The sequence below is a fragment of the Scatophagus argus genome, chromosome 14 (genome assembly GCF_020382885.2).
Source record: "Scatophagus argus isolate fScaArg1 chromosome 14, fScaArg1.pri, whole genome shotgun sequence".
In the NCBI taxonomy this organism is placed as follows: domain Eukaryota; kingdom Metazoa; phylum Chordata; class Actinopteri; family Scatophagidae; genus Scatophagus; species Scatophagus argus.
In genome coordinates, this window is record NC_058506.1 from 13,074,374 (window position 1) to 13,096,520 (window position 22,147).

At 41.1% G+C, this 22,147-nt stretch overlaps 1 protein-coding gene across 21 annotated transcripts in view; it reads right to left on the reverse strand.

Moving 5' to 3' along the window:
* Positions 1-22,147, reverse strand: part of nbeaa (neurobeachin a) — an 86,793-nt gene that overhangs the window by 45,698 nt on the left and 18,948 nt on the right. For 20 of the 21 annotated variants that reach the window (XM_046410695.1, XM_046410689.1, XM_046410688.1 and 17 more), the window contains exons 2-8: positions 13,585-13,816; positions 10,806-10,906; positions 8,615-8,710; positions 8,257-8,378; positions 5,168-5,294; positions 3,994-4,113; positions 2,679-2,825 (exon numbers count right to left, since the gene is read on the reverse strand). In XM_046410695.1, the coding sequence (XP_046266651.1) occupies positions 2,679-2,825; positions 3,994-4,113; positions 5,168-5,294; positions 8,257-8,378; positions 8,615-8,710; positions 10,806-10,906; positions 13,585-13,816 (945 nt within the window). Of the gene's footprint in view, positions 1-2,678; positions 2,826-3,993; positions 4,114-5,167; positions 5,295-8,256; positions 8,379-8,614; positions 8,711-10,805; positions 10,907-13,584; positions 13,817-14,507; positions 14,531-22,147 lie in introns of those variants that run through there. The other variant, XM_046410690.1, reaches the window with a different exon arrangement.

A 22,147-nucleotide genomic window follows, 5' to 3' on the forward strand; every position in this document is an offset into this window, starting at 1 on the left:
GACTCACACGGTCCATTAATTACATTGTGGCCAGATTGTTGGCAGTGCTCTGCAATGAGGACAGCTGGACTCCTGATGAATAGTGTGACCAGGGACACACTCTCAACACCATATGAGTGACAGCACACACACACGCACACACACACACACACACACACATGCACACACACAAAACAAAAAAAACAACACTGTAGTTTTGTTTTAGCCATAGCTCACACAGAAAAACAAGATGTTATGTTCCATCTTCTTCCTGTCATTACGAGAGCATGGAAGTGCGGCACTGCACACACATACAGACGGTATTCAGAACGCACAGTGTCGTGTCGGCCATCATGAAGAGCGTCAAGTGAAAGGACCTTGAACACCCTCACTGTGTTGAAGGCTTGTTTAGCAGAGCGAGCACAGTGTCTGTCTGCTTTTTCCTCCTCGTTACTGAACAGTAACTCTCACAGTGGCTGAGACCAAAAGGCTACCTACAGCTACACACACACACACACACACACACACACACACACACACACACGTACAATCTACAGTATACACAGAAGCAGTTTTCGTCAGCACCGATTAGGCAGGACCCCAGGAGCAGCTTGTCACCTTTACACATCAGCATCTGTGTGAAGTCACAAGAACAAGGACCGGCCTATATCCACATTAAGACAGGAAGCTATGTGACACAAGCTGAGTCCCACCGGCGCTCTCCTTCAGCCAAGTGAAAAACCTGCGCGCTCATCACTGCGACGTTAGCACTGGGGCCTGCAGCTTTGAAACAACTGAGCCATTTAATGGTCTCTTCTGGGCATCTGAGAAGCCCATTCTGCGGCAAGCAGAGAAGCAATCATCTGACTGATCAGCCCCGGGAAACCATTGGCTGTGACAGAAAGTGGAATCAGTATTCATGGCCAAGACATCGCAAACCCAGATCATGTGAGCATTAGGAGTGAGAACTCTGGTCTAAAATGTGCCTTATGTCATGAGAGGTGTGAAAAAGAGGATGAGAGAAAGACAAAGGTGTGAAACCCACATGTATGATTCAGTGCTCCTGTAGTGTGTGAGACAAAACTCCACCCCCAAGCTACCTGCGTGTACTCTGCATATTGTCAATATGTTTCTCTTCTGTTTCACATTATCAATTCTTGGTAACAAAAGCAAATTACTGATTCAGTATGTACCCTTTTCTAAGGAGCTGCTGAAATATCAGCAGCTGTTGGCACACATCAGCAGCCTCAGATATCCGTGCAGCCTCATGGTGAGGAAATCTTGACAGTTTTGGACACCTTCATAAACAAGCTGTAAGTGGCCTGAGGCGTGCAAGTCTGCCAAAACAAGAAGCAGACAGCTGGCAAGGTGTTGCGACACCTCAGCTGTCACCGATAGCCAGGCCAAAAGGCAGAGATGGTGATTTCTAAAGCTATCAGTGCTCAACACCCAACATTGTGAAGCTTCATTTGAATAATTTATATTACCACAGGAAGGTTTTATGTCTAGACTCTGGGTTTAAAGGCATGCATCCACACTTACACACACCCAAACTGCAAATTCCAACATCAATTTGTGATTTCCCAGAAGGTATTTAGTGATAGTGTTGTGATTTACTTTTCATTGCTTTTAATCTCATTATGCTTCATCTATTTTAACTTTATATAACGTTTTGGTTCATTTACAGGGATGTCTTTCCATCACCTGTAGAAGTTTGAGTGAGGACAATTTAAATGCAGGTAGCGAGCAAGTGCCCCCCCCCCCCCCCCAAAAAAAAAAGGCAGTCACACCCCTCACGCAAATCACATGTCTTTCAGCTGCACTTCTGCCTCATCTGCTGTACACCAGATTCTTCTCTGTTTTCTGGTTGAAAAAGGTGTACATAAAGTAACAACACATGCTTTTTAGCCACTTTAAAAGTATTTTTTAAGCAGTTTTTTTTTTTTTTGCTTCGTAAATTCATCCTAAAACAGAATAGAGAAATGTTGTACTTCTGAAGTAGCCAACAGTGGAGCAGAAAAGTCATCAGATTAAATGGTTTGACAGTTAATATAGTGTATATACAGTTAAAATAGCCAAAAATAATGAGTAAATGTGATGATGATTAAAAGAGAACCAAGTCTGACAGAAAACACTTATGATACCACATATTTAAGACAAAACAAATTCATAAAAAGTTGAAACAGACAGCTTGTGGATACATGGTGAAATAATATAAAAGTAAAGGATAAATCGGTTAAAATGTTTTGCAAAACGGGAATGGGAATAAATTGCTGAAAGGTTTGAAAAGCCTAATTTCAGTCACTCCACGTGACGGCAGTATGAAAGTGTTGTTCTTTTTGAGTGATAAAACAGAGAACTCAAAGCTCCCACATCACTGCACTATAAGAGGATGTGAAACCTACGGTACACATTCACTGACGACAAAAAACCTCAATCTCCCAACAACAAGGGCACCCTGGCACAAATGTACAATCTATTTTTTCTGATTGACAGCTAAGAATGATCGATGGCCTCAGGTGCTTCTTGCTGACTATGTGAACGGGCAAAGACAGCATGAAGTAACACTGAAAATGCAGTCCTCAGGTTGCCAGGATTTCTGCCTGCCAAAAAGTGCATGACACTGATGTAGGTGATGTGTGCAGAGAATATACAGTACGGTAGGTGATGAGGTAGCATGTGGGCGGGCGCCGTCTCACCTTGTATCCCGGACCAAGTTGGTGAATGGCAAAGATCTGAGCTGGGTTGAGCGCTTCACTGAATACGTAAATGGCTCCAAGCTGACCACAGAACACCCTGTTAGCATCCGCTGTCTCTGATGAACCCAGGAAACACTTATCGTAGCTCTGGAGAAAAGGCAGAAAGCAAGAAAAAATTAGCCATCATCTCAAACATTTTAGATTATCAGAGCTTCCTTACAAGTCCGTGTCATTTTGAGAGATTTTTTTAATTGTTTTGTAGTCTGTTTTAAGTTTAACACTAAAATAAATTCTAGCCTTGTTGAACTATAGGATGGTTAGCCACAGCTTCTCTTGTAGATTCTGTGCTTCTCACTTTTAGGATACATGAAATGTTTCTTTAAAGTTTGCTGCTCTTCACATTTTAAGATGTCCTAAGAGTTCACTGTGAATCATTCACTTCAATTCAAAACATTTTATTTGTCCCCAGGGGGCGATTTAAACTTTCAGCTTCTGGTCATGAGTTCATGGGATCCTGCAGCAATAAACAGAGTGAATGGTGAACAAATAGATGAACTTTTGATAGCTGCTTGCTTCTAATTGCTTTGTCACAACTTTGCCATCACCTGTTATTACATTCTTTCCCTGTACTCGCCTTCCATCTACTCCAAGGCTCCGATACCCCTTATCACAATGAAATCTTTACTCTTCTGCTTCTTCAAAGTGATGAAATAAGTTTTATCTTCAGCCTTCAGGACAAAACAAACCTTGATAGCATCAGCACATTTTGAGACTTGTTCCTTCACTCATTTACTATATGTTTCTTTTCAAGTCTTTCTGCGAACTGAACAAATTATAAGATATTTTACACCGAGGCCAAGGTATTTCTTACAGAGAACAAAGCCAGCCCCTGGTAATTGAAGCAATGTCAAGGGCCAACCAGGAAGGAAATGTAATGAAGGCTCTGCTGCCATTGAGGGGTCAGGCTACCTGTCCCCTGCTAAATGGAAAAGTTTGAAGCTGGAGTTTGGGTGAGCTATGCTGGAACAGGGCCCAAGGACAACTTTGCAGAGGACAAACCTCAAGTGTTTGCCAATATCGCAATAGGAGAGAAGTATAAGCAAAGCCAGAGCAAGACTGGATCTCTGAGGCTGGCAGCAAAACTTCTGACAACAGTATACAGTTAACAGAAAATATTTATTTTCTCTCAACAGCAACTCCGCACTGCCGTCTCCTGATGTCCATGGAAGTTTCTCAATCAACTCAAGAGTGTTTTTCTGAAATCTTTAATGTAATTTGTCTTCACAAAGATCAGTTCCTTTTTCTGTGTCCTTACATCATTGGTGTTGACGTGCCAGGCCATATCGCCGTAGGAGACCAGCTGACCGTTGACATAGCAACGGATCTCGGAGTTCCTCCAGCGGTTGTAGATGTGGACGATGCTGATCATGTACCACTGAAAAACACACACACACACAAAAAAACAAAACAAAAAAAAGACATGTTTGAAAAGAGACAAGAACAATAACTTAAAACAAATCATACGCAAATTTAAGAATGAAAGCAAATTTTGCTTTTTGTTTTGTTTTGGCTCAGGTTCCCAACACAAGGGACAGTTTCTACTGTGTTTCATGTTGAATGAGGCATTTCTATTTTTTTTCTAAGTTTTTTTATTGATTGATTTCTTTCTTTCATTCTTTCTTTCCAACTCATCACATTTCACTTCATTACAAAATTGCAGGTTCTTTTACAGCTCGGCCTTAAACCAAGCATTCTGCCTTCTCTACCGAGCTCAGCAAATATAATCTGCTACAGCAAAAGGCTCCTTTTCAGCAAGTACAAATCACCACAAATGGAGGACATTTTACTAAAAAGTACATCGCTTACATCCTCAAGATGTGTTTGTCTGGCTTGATCAAAATTTGTGCCTTTGCAATACTGAAAATGTTCTCTCTTAACAGCAGCAGCTTTCCACAAAATGTTAACCTTATTCATTCGCCAGAACTCTCCGGCGAAGCCCTGCTCACCTCAGTGTACCATGGGGAGGAGGACAGCGCATTTTTGCTGGTGTAGCATGTTGTTGGACAATACAACACGCGCACGCAGCCACTCACACACACACAAACACACACATTAACACATGCACACGGTGGATATAATGCTGAGAGCCACGATGACTTATAAATTGATCAAATGGAACCACTGGGAACTTTGTTAGCCAGTGCAGAGATTCTACTGGGTCAGCAAAACCTGAGGAAGGCCATCTCATCAAGTGTGTGTGTGTGTGTGTGTGTGCAGTACAGTAACAGAATGCTGACAGCGTGCAGGTCTTAATTGACAGACTTATTTACACTCATCAACACATCTAGTGAGTGCGAGGACGGATACGAGATGAGAGCAACATCACACTGGAGAAGCTGCCTCGTCTAACAAGTGTCCCAGGAATACCAATCGAAATTATTCTGTTGAGGTATTTGGTTTTGCTTGCTTATGTATGTGTGTGCGTTTACCTTGCGGGGTTGGAAATCATATTTCACACAGTGCTGAAAGCCTTTTCCTTTTGACTTCAACGATGTCACGATGAGACAGTTTCCCACAAAGTGAGCGGAGTAACCGATTCCTTTACTGGTGCGAAAGCTGCAGAAGCAGAGAGAGTCACACTCACTTCAGTTTGTTATCGATTCAACATCTGCATCTGAAAATAAGTTTTTCAGTTAAAAAAAAACATGACACTTCTAAATTAAAATTAATTATGGAGCTTCTTAATGAATAGTGCAAGATTTGAGGTTCTGTGTGACTAAACTGCATGTTTAGAGTTTAATTAGATTCTAGTGAAATCGAATGACTTTTTTGACACCAAATTACATTTTTAAACTGATATTACAAACTAGAATTACCACCTTGGGGTTGAATTCCTTCATCAAACAGTCAAGTTGCAGTTTACATCCATGTCTGTCCAGACTCATATATGTACACTTTGAAAGGATTTAATAAAAAGGTAATAAGTGAAATGGAAGTTATCACTACATTGACATTCAAGTCAATAATTTCCTTTGAGAAACATATTGGCGTCACTTAGAAACTATTGTTACAGAGGACTGATGGAGAGCTTTGTTACACAACAACAACAACCACCACCTGAATATTAACAACAGCAAAAGCAATGAGCTTGTGGTGAACTACTGCTGTACAAAAAAAATGAACGTCTAAGTCCATTAAGAGAAGCAAAAACAAATTTCTAGTATGTGTTCACATGCTGATTCTGAAAGCTGATTCTGACAGAACAAAAAAGCGACAAATTTAAAAACCTACCCACTTTATTGTTTAATCCTATTAGACATATGTTTGAAATTTGGTCATAATTAAAATGTGTTACCTAATGTGTGACTTTTGACCACCAAAATCTAACCAGTTCATCCAAAAGGACGTTTGCTCCAGCTTAGAGGAAATGCTTTACATGCTTTACTCAGATATCACATTTACAAGAATGGGATGATCAGGCATCCTGAAAACATAACACTTTTGGCCACAGTTATTGCTGGTGCTGAGACATAATGACATGTTCAAAAGTAAAAGCAAACCAGTGGCAAATATATTATATTTCAAACATGTTTGACTTGTCTTTACTGTAAATAATACAATATTTTGGATTTAGTCTTCTACAACTGTTACATCAAAGGAGGACAGCACTTTTCACAGATAAAATTGGAGAAAAAGAATTCAAAATACAAACAGGGCACCTTTCACAATCACATATGGTATTATTCCAGCCAACACCAGTCACAAAGAGCAGGATTTTCAGAAGCAGGAGAAGTTACTTCTTTGCAGCAGCACCAGGGGTCCCAGATCACAGGTTTATGGAAAAACACTACTAATCCCCTTTCCTCCATTTTTCTCCCATAATGTTTCTCTTCCTGCACTCCTAACCCCCACGTAAAACCCAGTCTCACGGCTAAGCTTCTTCACGAAACAACAAGACACATTTCACTACCGAGATGGGCCCAGAAGGATCACACACATAGAAGGAAAAGCCAGAAAGCAGATATAAATCCCTCTCAAGTGAATCCTTGGTACATGTTAGGAGTGCATACAGTGTGTTATCGTGGCCCTCCTGCAGCTGGGGAGGCCTGCATCAGACGGGCGGCTGGAGTAGCAGCTGCATCTGGGGGAGGATGATAAGACCTGGGCCAGAGGAGAGGGGGGAACCCTCCCTCTCTCGCTCCTCACTTGCCATGACAACCTGACAAACGGTTACTCAGGAAACAGGATTACACTGTGACACTTTTCACAATCAGAGCTCGTCTCTGTGATGCTATCTGGAGAATATACAGAGGGAGTTAATCCATTCCTTCCTGTAGACGACAACGGCAACTCCCCGAATCCTTTCTGTTCAGAGTGAAGAGGTGGAGTGAAGAAGCCTCGCGGATGAGTAAAGGAGTTCAATTAAATAAAAGGTCAAAGCTAATGAAGCTTCATGGTGGCTAACTGCTTGCACTGGCAACACTAACGTCGAGGTCAGCGAGGTCGAGAGTCGCACAATGAGCGAAAGAATCCACCGAGCAGGGCACTAATAATGTAGTGCCTCGACATTTAGAGTTATGTTCTAATTCATTAACTGTTTATCTATTAAGTTCCTGTCCGTATCATTCAGTCTCTTAGTGTTGATCATCTGGTGAGTCTGGGCAAGTCCAGAAACTCTAGATGTTGTAGAGACTGGATGATCATTTTTAACAAGATGCATTCAGCTGCTGTATGTGATCACCTCTGTGTCTGTGGGCAGCAGGTCACTGGTAGTTTAAAATACTCCTGAGAAGGAGAAACCTTGTTTCACTACTTTCTGACATTTGATTAACATTTCTTAACAACAAGAAAAAAAATAACTGACGGATAAAACAATACTGTGGTCGTATGATTTACTGATCCTGTGACATCTGAATTCAGTCGACAGCCGATGTAGGAGACTATTACACCTGATCAAAAGACTGCAGTCTTTCTTGTACTTTCTCATTAAATACAGTGCGACCTTCTTCAACCTGCACCCTTCGTTTCCACTTCAGTTAGTTTCTTCTTACTTTAACCAGAATGCCTTTTGACATGCTTAAGGAACAAGCCTGAACCTGGTTTATTCAGCTGTGTGCTTTTCTTTGCATGGGTCAATAATAAAAGAAGAAGCAAGCGAGAGGGTTTGTGCAGTCAAGAAGAAGTAAAACTCATTTCTCATAAAAATGTGACATTGCTTAAAGCTTAAGGATTACTTTCAATAGAAAAGTTGGTAATTCAGCATCGTTTAAAATCTCAATTTTCTCTGCTTGACAGTTGAGAATGGAGAGTCTGTAATCCTGAACCATTGACACAAAAACCTTATATTTACCACTGGCGTTCTTGAAACCTTTAGTGTTAAATTTCTCTCTTACTGCATTGTCGACATGATGTCATTAGGTCAAAACACAGTGGGCAAAGAAATAAAAGATTTATGGCCAACAGAAAAGTGGATTTAATAAAGTACTTTGATGTTTTATAATGTTTTCGCTCCCAGTATCTCATTACAAGGAATTTATTTTTATTATGTAATAGACAAGATGAAAGGTGTTCTACTCACCAGTAGAGGTACGGTTTGTCTTTATCCACATTGATGTTGTTGAGTGGATCCTGTCTGAACCAAGTGTTGATGGTGAATCCATTCTGGTAAGGCCATTTGGCAATTGGTGGCAATGCTATGGCCTGGGGGAGGATACACACATATCTGATCATCTGCTGCCTGTGTTTACGTCAACCAATATGTCACTCAGTCAGTCATTACTTCCTTTTCATGGCTCACTTCCTTGCACTGGTGGAGCAAAGTGCCAATTAAGATGAAGATGAAGAATACCATGAAGGACTCTTAAACAGTTCGGGTGTGTGTGTATGTGAGAGAGAGTGTGTGTGTGTGTGTGTGTGTGCTTGCATATTGGTCTCACCGCCGCACTGCGTCCTGGAAAGTTGAAGAAGGTATCAGGACCATGTCTCTGAGGCATCTGGTTCAACACCGACAAGAGCTTTATAGCATGCCTTGGCTGGAGGAGAGGAGAGGAGAGGAGAGAAGAGGAGAGGACAAGAGAGGACAGGAGAGGACAGGAGAGGGGAGAGGAGGAGAGGAGAGGAGAAGAAAGGAGAGGAGAGGGGAGGAGAGGAGAGGAGAGGAGAGGAGAGGAGAGGAGAGGAGAGGAGAGGGTGATTATTATTATGTGACAGATCCTGACAACCACAGGCAAAAGGGAGAGACTCTTTAAAAAAAAAAAAAAAACATGGTGTGACATCACATCTCTACCACACTGGATCAATAACTCTTCAATCACCTCAGCCCTCCCCAACAACATTGCATCAATACCATAGCAACCCCTCATCGATCTGTCTCTGGAGAGGGCTGCTGAGGGAAGAGAAATTGGAAAAGACAGGGAAATAGGGGCGAGGTGGATGAGGTGGTGATAGTTATTGGACAGAAGAGGTACTGAGAGAGGGCTGATGGGATGGATGATGGCCTTGCTGTGAACCACCGATCAGTGACCAGGGGTTGTTGATGGTGGTTGTCCTGGAGCCTGAGTAGACGGGAGATTGACGAGAAGGGACGAAGGTATATTGACTCAGCTAGTGGCCACAATCAGTTGCCAAAGCATCACGCACAGCCTGCACACCTCCCTAACCCTCCAGTGAGCATTGCTGACAGAGTTTAGCCTCTCGAAACCATCCCAAAATGTCCCCAGTTTGGTTTTAAAAGATCCACTCTGAGTCAACTAAACCCACCAACTGGAAGCTAGGCCAATCAGCAAACCACAGGGAGCAGTTAAGATGATGACAACAAGCAGCACTATAAGTGGAATTTGTTCTAAGCATCCCCCACTCTCAACTCCTGAATTAATTGCATTAACAGGTACTTAAAGTAAATGTGGCATCGTGGCCCGGAAAGTAAGCATGAATCAGCAGCTGCCTGGTGTGTTTCTCCTCTTGTTTCTTTTCAGAAACCAGTGTCTTTGGATAATTAAGGCCAAATTCTACAATAAAAAGTCTAACATCAGTATCTTCAGTCTGAAAAACAGTCACATGTAAGACTGGTTCATGCTAATGATTAAGCAAAGTAGATAATTTATGAAACAAATTCTTTTTCCACTCAACTGCTCATAGATAATGACAATAACCACAATCCAAGAAGTTTCTGGGCTGGTTGTGCAAGGGTAGAGATGAGAGTAAGTCTGACAGAAGGAAGAAGTAAGAAACAAATGAGCCCCTGAGGTACTTACTCCAATGGAGCTGCTTAGTGGTTAGTAATAGAAGCTGGTCACATGTATACAAAGTGTGAGTACACGGCCGGGAGTCACTTAGAGAGAACCAATACTGAATTCACACAGTGTTTCACATTCACGCCTATTTTTTTTTTTATCACGGTTCTATTACTATCAAAAATAACAGAGTCAAACCTCTGCTGCATTAATAATGTCGTTAACACGAGAGAAAAAAAAAGGTAAACTAAATTGCCCTTGTCTTGACATACACTCACAAATCAATTCAAACATAGATACGGACACACACAAACACACACACATCCGCTATTATTCTGGTCTATTAGCACAACCAGCCCATTAAGTGACATCCAGACTAATGACACACAAACAAACTCATGCTGTATAATTAATTTAGTGCGAAATAAATTTTGCTTTCACGGCTACTAATTGTAGAATTCTCACATATCAGAAAAAGTGAGAGCAAATAGCCAATGTAAAAGCTCTTTGGATTTGAAAAAAACAGAAAAAGTTCAAACATTTACACAATTATAATGACAATAATCACCAATTTAGAGACTTTCAAGAATTAATCAAGAGTGAAATTCTGCTTTTGATTCAAAAACTGCAAAAAAAGAGAGGCGGGAGAAAATCAGAATAGCCAGTGAATCAAAGGATGAAAACCAGCAATATATCAATTTCCATTCCAATATGTAAGTCAATAAGAAATGAGATAAGGTGTAATATAAAAGTATGATGATGTTAATTTTTAATTCAATTTTTTTTCCCACTTTTTAGAGCACAGTCAAATCCATGCATCTTTTTACACAAAAACATGACTATATACACACACACACTATAACTCTTTTCACCCTTCATCAGAGTTTTGACTTACCCAGATGCCGTTGTCGCCCCTCAGCATACTGAAGAGCAGCTTCAGCTCTTTGACTGTGATGCTGTAACTGGCCATGACTCCCAGCATGTCCACCAGGAGGTCTGAGAATACACAGACAGAGGAACAAAGTGAGCAAGACAGTGAGTGTCTGTGTGAGTGAGTCAGCATTTGAGAGGTCCTGCACTGACACATCTCTGATAAGGGACGTTGAGGTCATTCAAAAAAAAAAAAACAAAATTCCAGTGTGTTGCATCCAGGGCTACTTCACTGTTTACAACACACAACCTTGAAGCTTGAGCAGACCTGCTGTGCAAAGCATTACTTAATTCAGTAAATGTACACAATTTCACTGTTCATCTACACTGATCTTAAAACATCAGGTGATATGAGGCCAAACACACTGAGAAAGTGTTCAATACTCTAAGCTACTAGCTGAACAAACTAGTAATGCTTTTGCTAATATGGACACCACTGACATGCAGCCTTATGTATATAGGGCATTTTAATAAATGTTAATTTATTGTTATGAACTGTATTAATAAACTCCCATATTCATTTCATTCATATATATACAAGTGACCAGCAAATGATCGCCTTAGATTAGCTAAAGGACTGGAAGTGGAAGGAAACAGCTAGTTTGGCTCTGCTTCAAAGTAGAAATTTGTAAAAAATCTACCCATCAGCACCTTGTAACCAAAAATGTTTAAAAAAAAAAAAAACTTGGCCAGTCCACCGAATGTTTTTCCGCTGCTTCTAGTCATTATGCTAAGCTAAACTAATTACCTTAATCTTCTCATCTAACTCTCAACCAGAAACCAAATAAGTGTATCTCCCAAAATGTCAAACTCTTTATTTAATTTGTTCATATTTTAAAGGAAATAACAATCCATCTACAACCTCACTAACGCTGCAAATGTTTAATGTCATAAAACTGACAAAAACAAAGCTCCAAAAACTTTTCAATCTTAACACATAAGCATGTGATTAAAAAGCACGTTGTGTTAAAAGACATTCGTTTAGTCAAAATGACCTTCCTGTCCTCATTGACTTTGACTTCACATGGCCAAAACAGATCAGTGAGGATATGGCAGAGCTGCAGCACAGTCCTCTCAGAGTGAGGCAATCTGCTTACAAAGGCTCTTCTTTCCCATTAGGCCTGCTGGATATGAATAGTCTTCCCACAATATTTCATTAGCCAGAGCCCAGCGATAGGGAATAAAGGAGGCTAGATCACTGAGGTGCTTGGTATGAGAGGAAAACGCAACACACAATGTCCTAGATTCAAAAGCCCTAAGCTCTGTTTTTCTGTACGATCAATCCATGTAGGACATTTTAAATAGTTATTAAAAAGTGTCAGAATCACAGCTCAGAAAGAGAAACTGTGAGAATTGGCATTAAGTGGATTTAAGCAGCACGTACTCTGCTGTAGTAAGCAGTAACAAGTCACAGAACTTATAAAGTGCATCATCCTGCAGTGGTAGGTAGGACAGAGAGGACACTGGGGGGAGGGAAGGCAGGACCTGCACTCGGAGGCATCATTAAGGGGAAGTCAAGGTCAATATGATCATGTAAAGGGACTGGTGTGTTTGTGTTGTTTTGCAATCAAGCCCCTCTGCACTCAGAGCCACACTGAGGTCATTACTCTGCTGCTGCTGCTGCTGCACCAGCAGGTTGTTATGGATGTCTGACTGCAGGGCAAACATACATGCACATGTGAAATCGCTCATTTGTGAGGAAAAAATCAGTAAGGTCAGTGAAGGAAATGTTCAATTACTAGTTCTGAACCTCAAGAAAAAGGAAAAAAAAAAAAAGGATAAATAGTTCAAAATATATGTTTCATCTAATATAAGATATAAACCACAAACTCAATTAAAAAGCAACAGCTTTTCTTCACCCTTTTTGTACAAAAGCTCAAAATCATACACTGTAGAAGAAACTGACATAATTATTTCTCTGCCAGAAGCAGCGACACAGGAATGCGTGCCAGATCACATTGTTTACAATAACGCCGGTACAATTTTTAATACGATTAAGAAAAAAAAACAAAAAGTCAAGATTAGAGGGCACAGATCCATAAGCCTTCAGCAGTGTGGAGACGGCTCGAGACAAAAGATGACAATAAACTTAGACACGTGGACAGACAAAAATCTGTTCAACAGAGCTCAACAGCCATTGTGAGTTTCAAACCAAAAGTATTTTTCCGTATTTTGTCACATCATCAAGAATATCATTATCGCAGAAATTCCCTGAAATATTGTGATATAGTTTTATGGCCATATCGTCCACCCCTCTCAAGACATACACTACGCTTTCAACACGACATGTGGCTTTCCTTTCTATGGTAATACAATTGTTTTTCCACCTACACATGCAACCCACTGCTGAACACAGGAGCTCTTTGTGTGATTCTGAAAGGCGCTTCTTGGAAAATCACTACCTAGTACAAGCATGTTACCCATTATTGATTATTTTACCATTTGCAGTGCAGTAAAACTGTGATTGGGTTCTATTTGTGATTCAGTAATGTATTAAAAATTGTACAAAATAATCATAACTTATCTTAGAAAACCTAGGAAACCAAATTGCTTTTTGAGCTTTTTGTTTTACTGAGAAAATAATGAAAAATAATAATAATTTTACATATCTCAGTAGACAGTGCAGAGGCACTGGAAAACTACTGTGATACTGATTTCAATATATGATCCCTCCCTACTGTTGTCATCATCATTTTCATCGTTATCATCATCATAGTGCCTCCACATGTCAACGTGGTGGTTACCTGCAATCATGTCGTCCACAGTGCTCATCTTGAGCAGCACCTGCTGGATGAGGCCGACCTCGGTGCTGGTCTGCAGGTTGCGCACACTCTTGCGGAGGATGGCCGTGAACATGCTCCAGATCTCGGCCTGGCACGTCACTTCGCAGTGGGAAAGCAGCTCCACCATGCAGCCGATGCTCTCCGCCTCCTGGATGATGAAGTTCATCTCCAGGTCAAACTCGCCGCCAACCAGCTGGAGGAGGGGGAGGGAGAGCGAGGAGGAGGAGGAGAAGGGGAAAAGACAGGAAGGGGAGGAGGGGCATGGTTTGGGAGGCAGGGAAGAGCAGGGGACCAATATTAAGGAAGGCAAATAGTGGAAGTGTTAGGAAGGAGGGAAAGGAAGAAGCAGGGGGTGTGATGAAGCCAGTGGGAGGAGAGAGAGAGAACAAAAAGAGAGAATGATTTAGTGAAGCATTTAACCTTTTGTCTGTAGGAGAGTTAAGCCTGGCTTCTGATGGATGCTGATTGTGGTTAGGAAAGCATTTCTTCTGGCTGGGGGTGCACATACTGCAACAAATAAACGTCCTTCATTTGTGCACACAAACGCGCGTGCACACACACACACACTCACATAATACCATCTCCTCCCCTGCTCAAATGTGAGCTCTCTCCTGTGAACTACAATCACTCTCAAAATACAGCAGACACAAAAATGGCCCCCTCTACTGCCTCAGATGCACACGTAACCATGCAAGAGCACACACAGACACTGATTAATTCACATTTCAGCACCTGTCCTCTCAGATAGCATCAGCCAAAGGACACTATACTTTTAAAATGTTCTCTCTCTTAATGGCTGGTACACTGTAATTACTTGTGGTAGTACAGCCTTCATATCGCTGTGACTCATACACACACACACACAAACACACTAGCGCACTCACTCATGTAGGACATGAGCACACAGCATACCCCACGCAGTTCATCTCCAGCACACTACACTATCCAGGAAATGGTAGCCATGGCAACCAACAAGCTAAAAGAGATGGAACACAAGCACATGCAGTAAGTTACAAGAAGTTTAGCAGAGGAAAGAAGGAAGACAGAAATGAAAAGAGAAGCATATCAACATGGCTGTGACTGTAGACTCTGCACTGGCAGAGAGAATGAAAACAATGGTGACTCAAGTGCAGTCGGTATGTTTCACAATGAGGTGACAAGGAGAGGAGTACACTGCTATGTGAGAGGCGATGGTGCCACTGAATGACAGGCTCAGGTAGGCCTGGCCGACGAAACTGTACCGACAATAGACAAGCAGCATGAAAGCATATAATGAATATGCCCTGGCCCTGAAATGCTGTATCATATCCCTTGATAATGGAGTGCACTATGAATGACACACAAACAGCCAATTACTTATTGAACAGGTGTGTTGTTCAGTTGAAAACAATAGAAACCACATGAAGTGATAAAATGAGTGCAGACGGTGAGGAAATTGTTAATAAAAAAGGATGTCGGCTTGCTAGTATGGTGAATTTTGGGTTGTTGTTTTTTTTTTTTTGGTCATTCAAAATTTTCAGTTGTTAAAAATATCAACTGAAATTACATCTTTTATTGTGTTGAATTTTTCTCTGAGACCAGCAGGGTCAATAAGCATCCAGTCAGAAAGGGAGAACTGATCTGTCATTAAGTTCAATAAAGGGTTTAGTCAGTAATTAATTCTGTGTATGAATAAACAACCTTTAAAAATATTATTCTAAATGGGAATTAATACAATATTATTGGCTGTACAGTCGGTGATCTTAATGAGATGATAATACCACGTTTAGATTTTACAAAACTGCGATGTAATTGTAGCCATGATTCTAAAAACAAGTTCTGAGTGTTTTGTTTTACATGTGTGAGGAGGTTGTTTTTTTTTCTTAATTTATTGCCCAACTGAGTAAAATGAAATGTGGCTGAAGGCTCTGGAAAAAGCTATTAATTACCTCGAGTTCAGAATATTATGTTAAATAAATTTTTTGAATTTATATATGATAACTGCTCTCAATTGCCACATTCTGATGTATCTATATAGATATCTTCATTAAGATAATATTCATTTCAAGCCTTTAAGAAATGCAAAGTGAGATGATGAAACAAACACCTCCAGATATTTAAGTTTAACTAAAATAAAACAGACCCTAACTCGGATGCATGCTGGAGCAGGAAAACAAAGAAGGTTGAGGGTAGAGGATGGACTCTTCGATGTGGCTGTGTGTAATATTGACATAAAATGGAACATTAGTTGCAGCAATCATTAGCAACACCAGCATTCATTACATGTCCAGCCCATTACCACAATTGGTCTCAGCCCCAATGAGACTTTTAAGATTAAAGGTGAGGCCATGTAAGTCGTGGCTTTACTTTTAAGTTTCATTAACGTTACCTTGTGGTTGATCAGCTGTACAACATCCACATTTTTCTACCTGCTTCTTGTCCATTTCTCTCTTCGGACGAACTACCTGCCTTTCATTTCTCACTTTCATTCTGTCCCCTTCTCTTTCCTCTCTATCTCTCAGTGCAGTGAATTGATTCAATGCACTCTGTGGAAAGCACTAGCACAGATTAGAGAGGACCCCTGAACAAGGAATGGAATAAAAGGAGGAAGAATTCATTCATCCCACATTGAATTTTCCCCTCTCCTCTGAGGTTCCCAATTATAGAGCTCACTGGGGACCAGCGCGTCCTACAACATCTATATAACCTGCCAGTTTGAAGATGCTCGATACACCATGCAACGGAAGCTTAAGGGGAGACAGCGCAGAAAATCTTTGTAGAAACTCGCTTGCAGATGCACAGCAATTTGAACACAAAAACACACGCACCCCGAGGGCGTACCTACACATGTTCAGCACGAGCATAATCTCTATGCTCACACTTCTCACCCATGAACAGAACATCACAGCAAGATGAGAGGGGTGATGCAAACGACAGCAACAAATCCAGTCTTGTGACTAACTACACAGAGAAAAATGAGGACGAGCGCAGGAGATGCACAGGCAGAAAAACAAGGAAGTACCCAGATAATTATTATCTATCCTTCACCAGAAGCAACATCTGGACCAAAATCTGGAAGACCCTGCCAAGAGCCGCATGGACCAAGAACATCAGGCCACACGAGGAGGAGAGGAAGGTCAGCCAGAGAGAGAGAAAGGAAAAAAAGAAGGCTGTGGGAGCAAAATATTCTCATATTAATAATTTATCTATTTATAATACTCAACATAAAAACTCTCGCATCAAATATATGTTCTCCACTTATTTCATATGGCTCCCATGAAAATGATGGATGCTTGAGTATTTCTACACCAGTTATTTCCTCAAGTACGGACTTTAATTGACGTATGAATAAACATGCTGCTTACATTGCAAAAAGGTAGATCACGAGCAGCCTGAGCACACTTGAGCGCACTCAAGCACCGTCATCATTGCCACTGTGCACACGGACAATAGATTACTAATTAGTTTTATGGGGAAGCATGCTTCTTTTTCAAAAACACTCGTAACCTCCGATCTCTCCCTTCAACATCTCAGCTCCCGCCCCTCGTCTTTGCATCAGAAATCCACCGGCGAAGGCCTCACAAAGGGAACAGTAGCCACATCAGTGAGCACCCACAAGAGGCCTATACCACGGTGGTTAAAGGACGCAGGCACATGCACAAACAGGGGCCCACATCATGCCACACGCCTCAGGATGAACGGGTTTGGCAGCGCCACCCCTTCCGTCCTCTGAGGCAATGTGAGCATTGACCTCGCTGTCTTCTTGGCAGCCATTCGAGGACGTTTGTTTTGGCAGCATTATGACAATGATTGCTCCCTAAGTGTACCACTCATGTTCCATTCACAAAAAAAAAACAAACCATCAAGGAAACCAGCATGTGAGTTGCTAAGGAAGTGACAGCCTCATTCCCACCAATGATGTTCCAGGCAGTTTCACGAACATTTGACAAGTAGGCTCTTGAGGCTGGACTGTGTTTTGTGCCACTGCATATGTTATATTTCTGCTGTATACGGAATATGCCGTTATACTCACACTGTAAATAAACAGAACAAATTTAAAGACTACACATTGCCGAGATATATTATTCCCCTTGTGTTATGACGAGAGAGAAAGCTTGGTGCAGAGCCTTGAGTATGTTATGTTTAACCTTGAAGCGCTTTCAGCAAATGTCTGAAATGTAAGAATATCTCCCAGAGGACTTATCACTGATGACTAATCTCCTCATACTGTGGAGTATTTACAGGTTTTATAGTCTGTCTATCTGCCAGACACCACTCCTTCTCACCATTTCACTCTCCACTTGTGGTAATTATAAAAGCTGTGGTTAATTTTTTTTTTAAGATTTCATAGTTATTATATGTTACCTTTCTTCACTCTTCCCACATTTCTAATTCTGGGCTGACCAGCTTTGTAGTGCTGCTCATTCAGACCCTGAGGGAAGCTGGCACACAGCTTAACATCATTCTGGCTGCGTCAGGGAGGTGGATGTTTGAGGAGGGTGGAGGGGTCAGTGCCAGGACCTTCTTCACACCACAAAGGGCTTATATGAGCAGGCACCTCAACCAGCCAAAACCAGATCTCATAAGAGGCTGCTAAAACAAACGCTCTCTGTCCATGTCACCCTTTTCTCACCAGCCTCACTGCTAAGAAACTGGGTTGCCCCAAAGGCTGTAGGATTTTCTTCCACTGAAGACATTTTGATATGTCACATTAGGAAAGGTTTAAATAATAATAAAATTAAAGACAGCTGAATTCCTCTGAGCTGCTCCAGTTTCATGGTTCTGGTATTGTGCATGTTGGCTCTGTGTCACAGCTTATTTGGATACGGAACAGAGCCATCTTTAATGTTATAAGAAATGCCCATGTCAAGTCAAAGTAGGCCTATTCTACATTTTGTCATCTCGGAAAGTCGTTATACTTAAATTTGTCATTGCCTTCAAACATTGCTGATATAGCTTTTATAAAAATCATTCATATAATCTGTCACCTCAAATGTGGTTAAATGTACAATAACACATTTTTTGACCACTTGAGGGCAGGAGGAACAAGTTGAGGACTCAAAATACATCAGAAGGTGATATGGCAAACTTGTTAACAAACAGTTGCTTGTTTACACATCCAGAAGAAACAGAACAACATTATAATTCACCTGGGTCAGTGTAAGTCCAGTATTCATTCTCTCTATTTTAGCTCTGTTTCTGGTCTCTGCCAACTCATGTGAGTAATAACTGGCTGTTTAGCTACGTTCATATGTTTTTGGACATTTTTTCTGTGTGCGAACAGGTGCAGTGTGCTGTGGTCAGAAATGAGGCTATGAAAGTGGTGAGAGAGGACCAAAATCCAAAGCAGATTCAGGAGATCATTTCCCGTAGGTACCTCACTGCGAACCCTCTCATCTTCTCTCCACAGGATTTGCCACTGCTATATACAATGTCACTCTCCTTATGCATTAGTTTATGCGAAAGGACAGCGATTATTTGTAAGAACACTAGAAGACGCTTGTTAAAAAAACTAAAAAAATATTTAAAAAAAAAAAGAAAATACGGCACTGATCAAACAACCATTGCTGACATTCTTCTAGTGAGGACAATCTCCACTATCCTTTATGGCTGAGAAAGTGGAGCAACTCACTGGGAATGTTAGAAATAGCCCTCACTTCCCTCGGGTCTTCCCATGATAAAAATATAACCATGCAGACATTATCATTCTTACAACTACTCCTGTTTACTTTGTACCAAAAAGGAGGTGTTTTTACCAGGTATCTTGTCACATTACATAAAAAATTAACCCTTAAAAGGAAAGCCAAATAGTCCATTGTTACTAATAATATTAACACCACCTCTGTTCTTTTCAAGTGTCCCAGTAAGTCGTGACACTGAGCCAGCATGTAATATCAGGCCAGAAACAGCTAAATGGAACTCAACCATCAATAATATCATTTCATTAAATTCATTAATTGTTCACTTTTCTAACGGTCATGTGTTCAAAAGTCAAATGCTGTACAAAAAAGCCTCACATAGAAACACCTGTATGACTATATGCACTATGAATATGCAATAGTACATTAAAACTATAAAATAAGCATTTTAATAAGATAAGATAAGATGAACTTTATTGATCCCATAGTGGGGAAATTCACTTGTAGTTCTCTTGTCATTGGTTTTCTATTTATGTTCTTTATATTTCTATAATTTAAACAGCTGATTACAGCCTCATTTGCCTTCAAACAATTTCTCAACGATGCTCTGAAAGGTACTACATTCATTAAGTTATGATTATTTAACTGAAAACAATCTCTCTCGGACCAACCAATCACCGCAGTCCATTATGTAGCGCTGCAATGACACATCAAACGAGCCATTACGCTCTCTGATTACTATGACTGACTGTTGAATATTGGATGACTCAAGGCCGAAGCTGGCAAAAAAGAGGCACCTGTTGCTCATTACGGCTGTCAGAGATGACAGGTCAGAGAGGCGAGTGGACGGTCAATAGCCACCTCCTCTGCCTCTGCACATTCAATTGAGCCTTTGGAGCTGGTATCATCAATATGCAACTTCAAAGCCCCTGGGAGTGCGCTGGAGAGGTGCAGGGATGTGTGTGTGTTTGTTTGGTGTGTGTGAGGTTCATTACTCATTTGTGTCCCCTGAGTGAGCCGCGGCCATTCAGTCCCTTTGTGCGCTGAGCGAGCGAGGAGACGAGAGGCCCATCTAGACATGAGATCACAGATTATACACTTAACGCTTCGCCAAGAGGGCTCAACAGAGTGCAGGAGAGCAAAATTGAAGGAGAGCGAGGAAAAAACAGGGGACGAGAGGGGGAGACGAAAGGGAGAAAAGCAAACAAGAGAGACAACGGTGTGAGCTGTGAAGGGAGGAGGAGAAAACGGCAGTGTGTGTGTGTGTGTGTTTGAGACAGCAAACAACAGAGGAAAAAAAAAAAAGAAAATGAGAGCGCCTCATGGTGCTATTGTGCTTTCTTATCAGGACAGCAGAGTGATTTTTATTGCCCAAAGCCTTACAATGAGCCGCAGAGTGTTTAGTGCTTCGATGATGACCACTGCAAATCTCTAAAGAGATATGGATTACACTGGGGCTAAACTGGCCACTAACAACACTCAATAATCCACATTCAGTTTTCTGCATGACCTCATTTTTTGTAAACAGTATTGATAAGAGCAGCAGTTGATTTTACCACTGACTGAGATTCAGGATAAACTTCTCATAATCTTGGTTTTCCAAAGCTTTAGATTGGGGATCTGTGTGAGTTCACTGGCTCCATGTATATCTCTTACAGTGACAGTCACTGAGACAGTGAAACAAATAGAGGATTAATCAATTTATTGATTCACAGAAGATTTCAATAATTAAATAAATGTTTTTGTCATTTGTTATGCCAAAATTTGCTGCGTCCAGCCTCTCAAGTGAGGATTTGCAATATTTCACTGCGTCACACGATACTAATCTGAAAATCTTTGAGTTTTAGACTACTGAGAGTCTGCTGACAAACTAGCATTTTGGATTAGTCATCTTGGGCTTTATAGTCTCCAATGCGTGGATTTTTTTCACTTTGTTTGGCATTATTGTTAACAGAAAATATTTGCAATCTGAAGACACCATGGCCCTGGGATGTTTTTTAAGAATCATTACATAAATAGATAATAACAACAACGACTACTTGGAGTCCAAAGTTAGTAACTTTGGAAAACCTTTGTGAAAAGTAATGTCACAAAAGTAGGATGAAGAAAGTTGGCAATGAGGAGTTTCAGTGGAAAAGGGAGATGTTTGTGTCTTCATCTCTCCCCCTGTGATTGTGATCAACAATGACATGTTGACTGACTATAGCCTCCAGACAAGGGGGAAAGGGGGGAAGGGGAGGTGGGGGTGGACTCCATTTCCCATGGGCCTTTGTACCAGCCTCTGCACAGATGGCAGATGGGAAGAGACACAGCCCCCACTCCTGAAACCTTTATCACAGCAAAATCACAATCACACAGTCCACACACACACACACACACACACACACAAAGACACAAGCACATATGCATGTACGAGTCAGCAACAAAACCCTTAACAGTCATGAGTGTATGCGACACCCAAGAGCTGTTATGTCTGAAGTGCAGGGCTTTCACTTCATACTTTCCAGGCAGAGAGGAAGACAGAAGTCGAGCGTACTGCAGAAATCGCAGCAGAGCAGCTTCAGGAAGTATGCAGAGGAAAAACAAGGTTTCAACACACACTGCAAAAATATACCAATGATTATGTAAATCCACACTGGGGATATAAGAGTGGTTTAGGCCAGCACAGACAAGGCAGGTCTTATGTGATTGTGTGTGTGTGTGTGTGTGTGTGTGTGTGTGTGTGTGTGTGTGTGTGTGGTCATGGTGAAGGCCCATAACATGTAATATCAGGACTTCATAAGGAGTGTTTGATGTAGACCACAAATCATAAAAATTGCAAAAGCACAGAGTAGCATTAGCATATGTAGCATCATGGGAGGATTCATACTGAATGTTATATTTTGGATGGCAATGAATCAATCAGG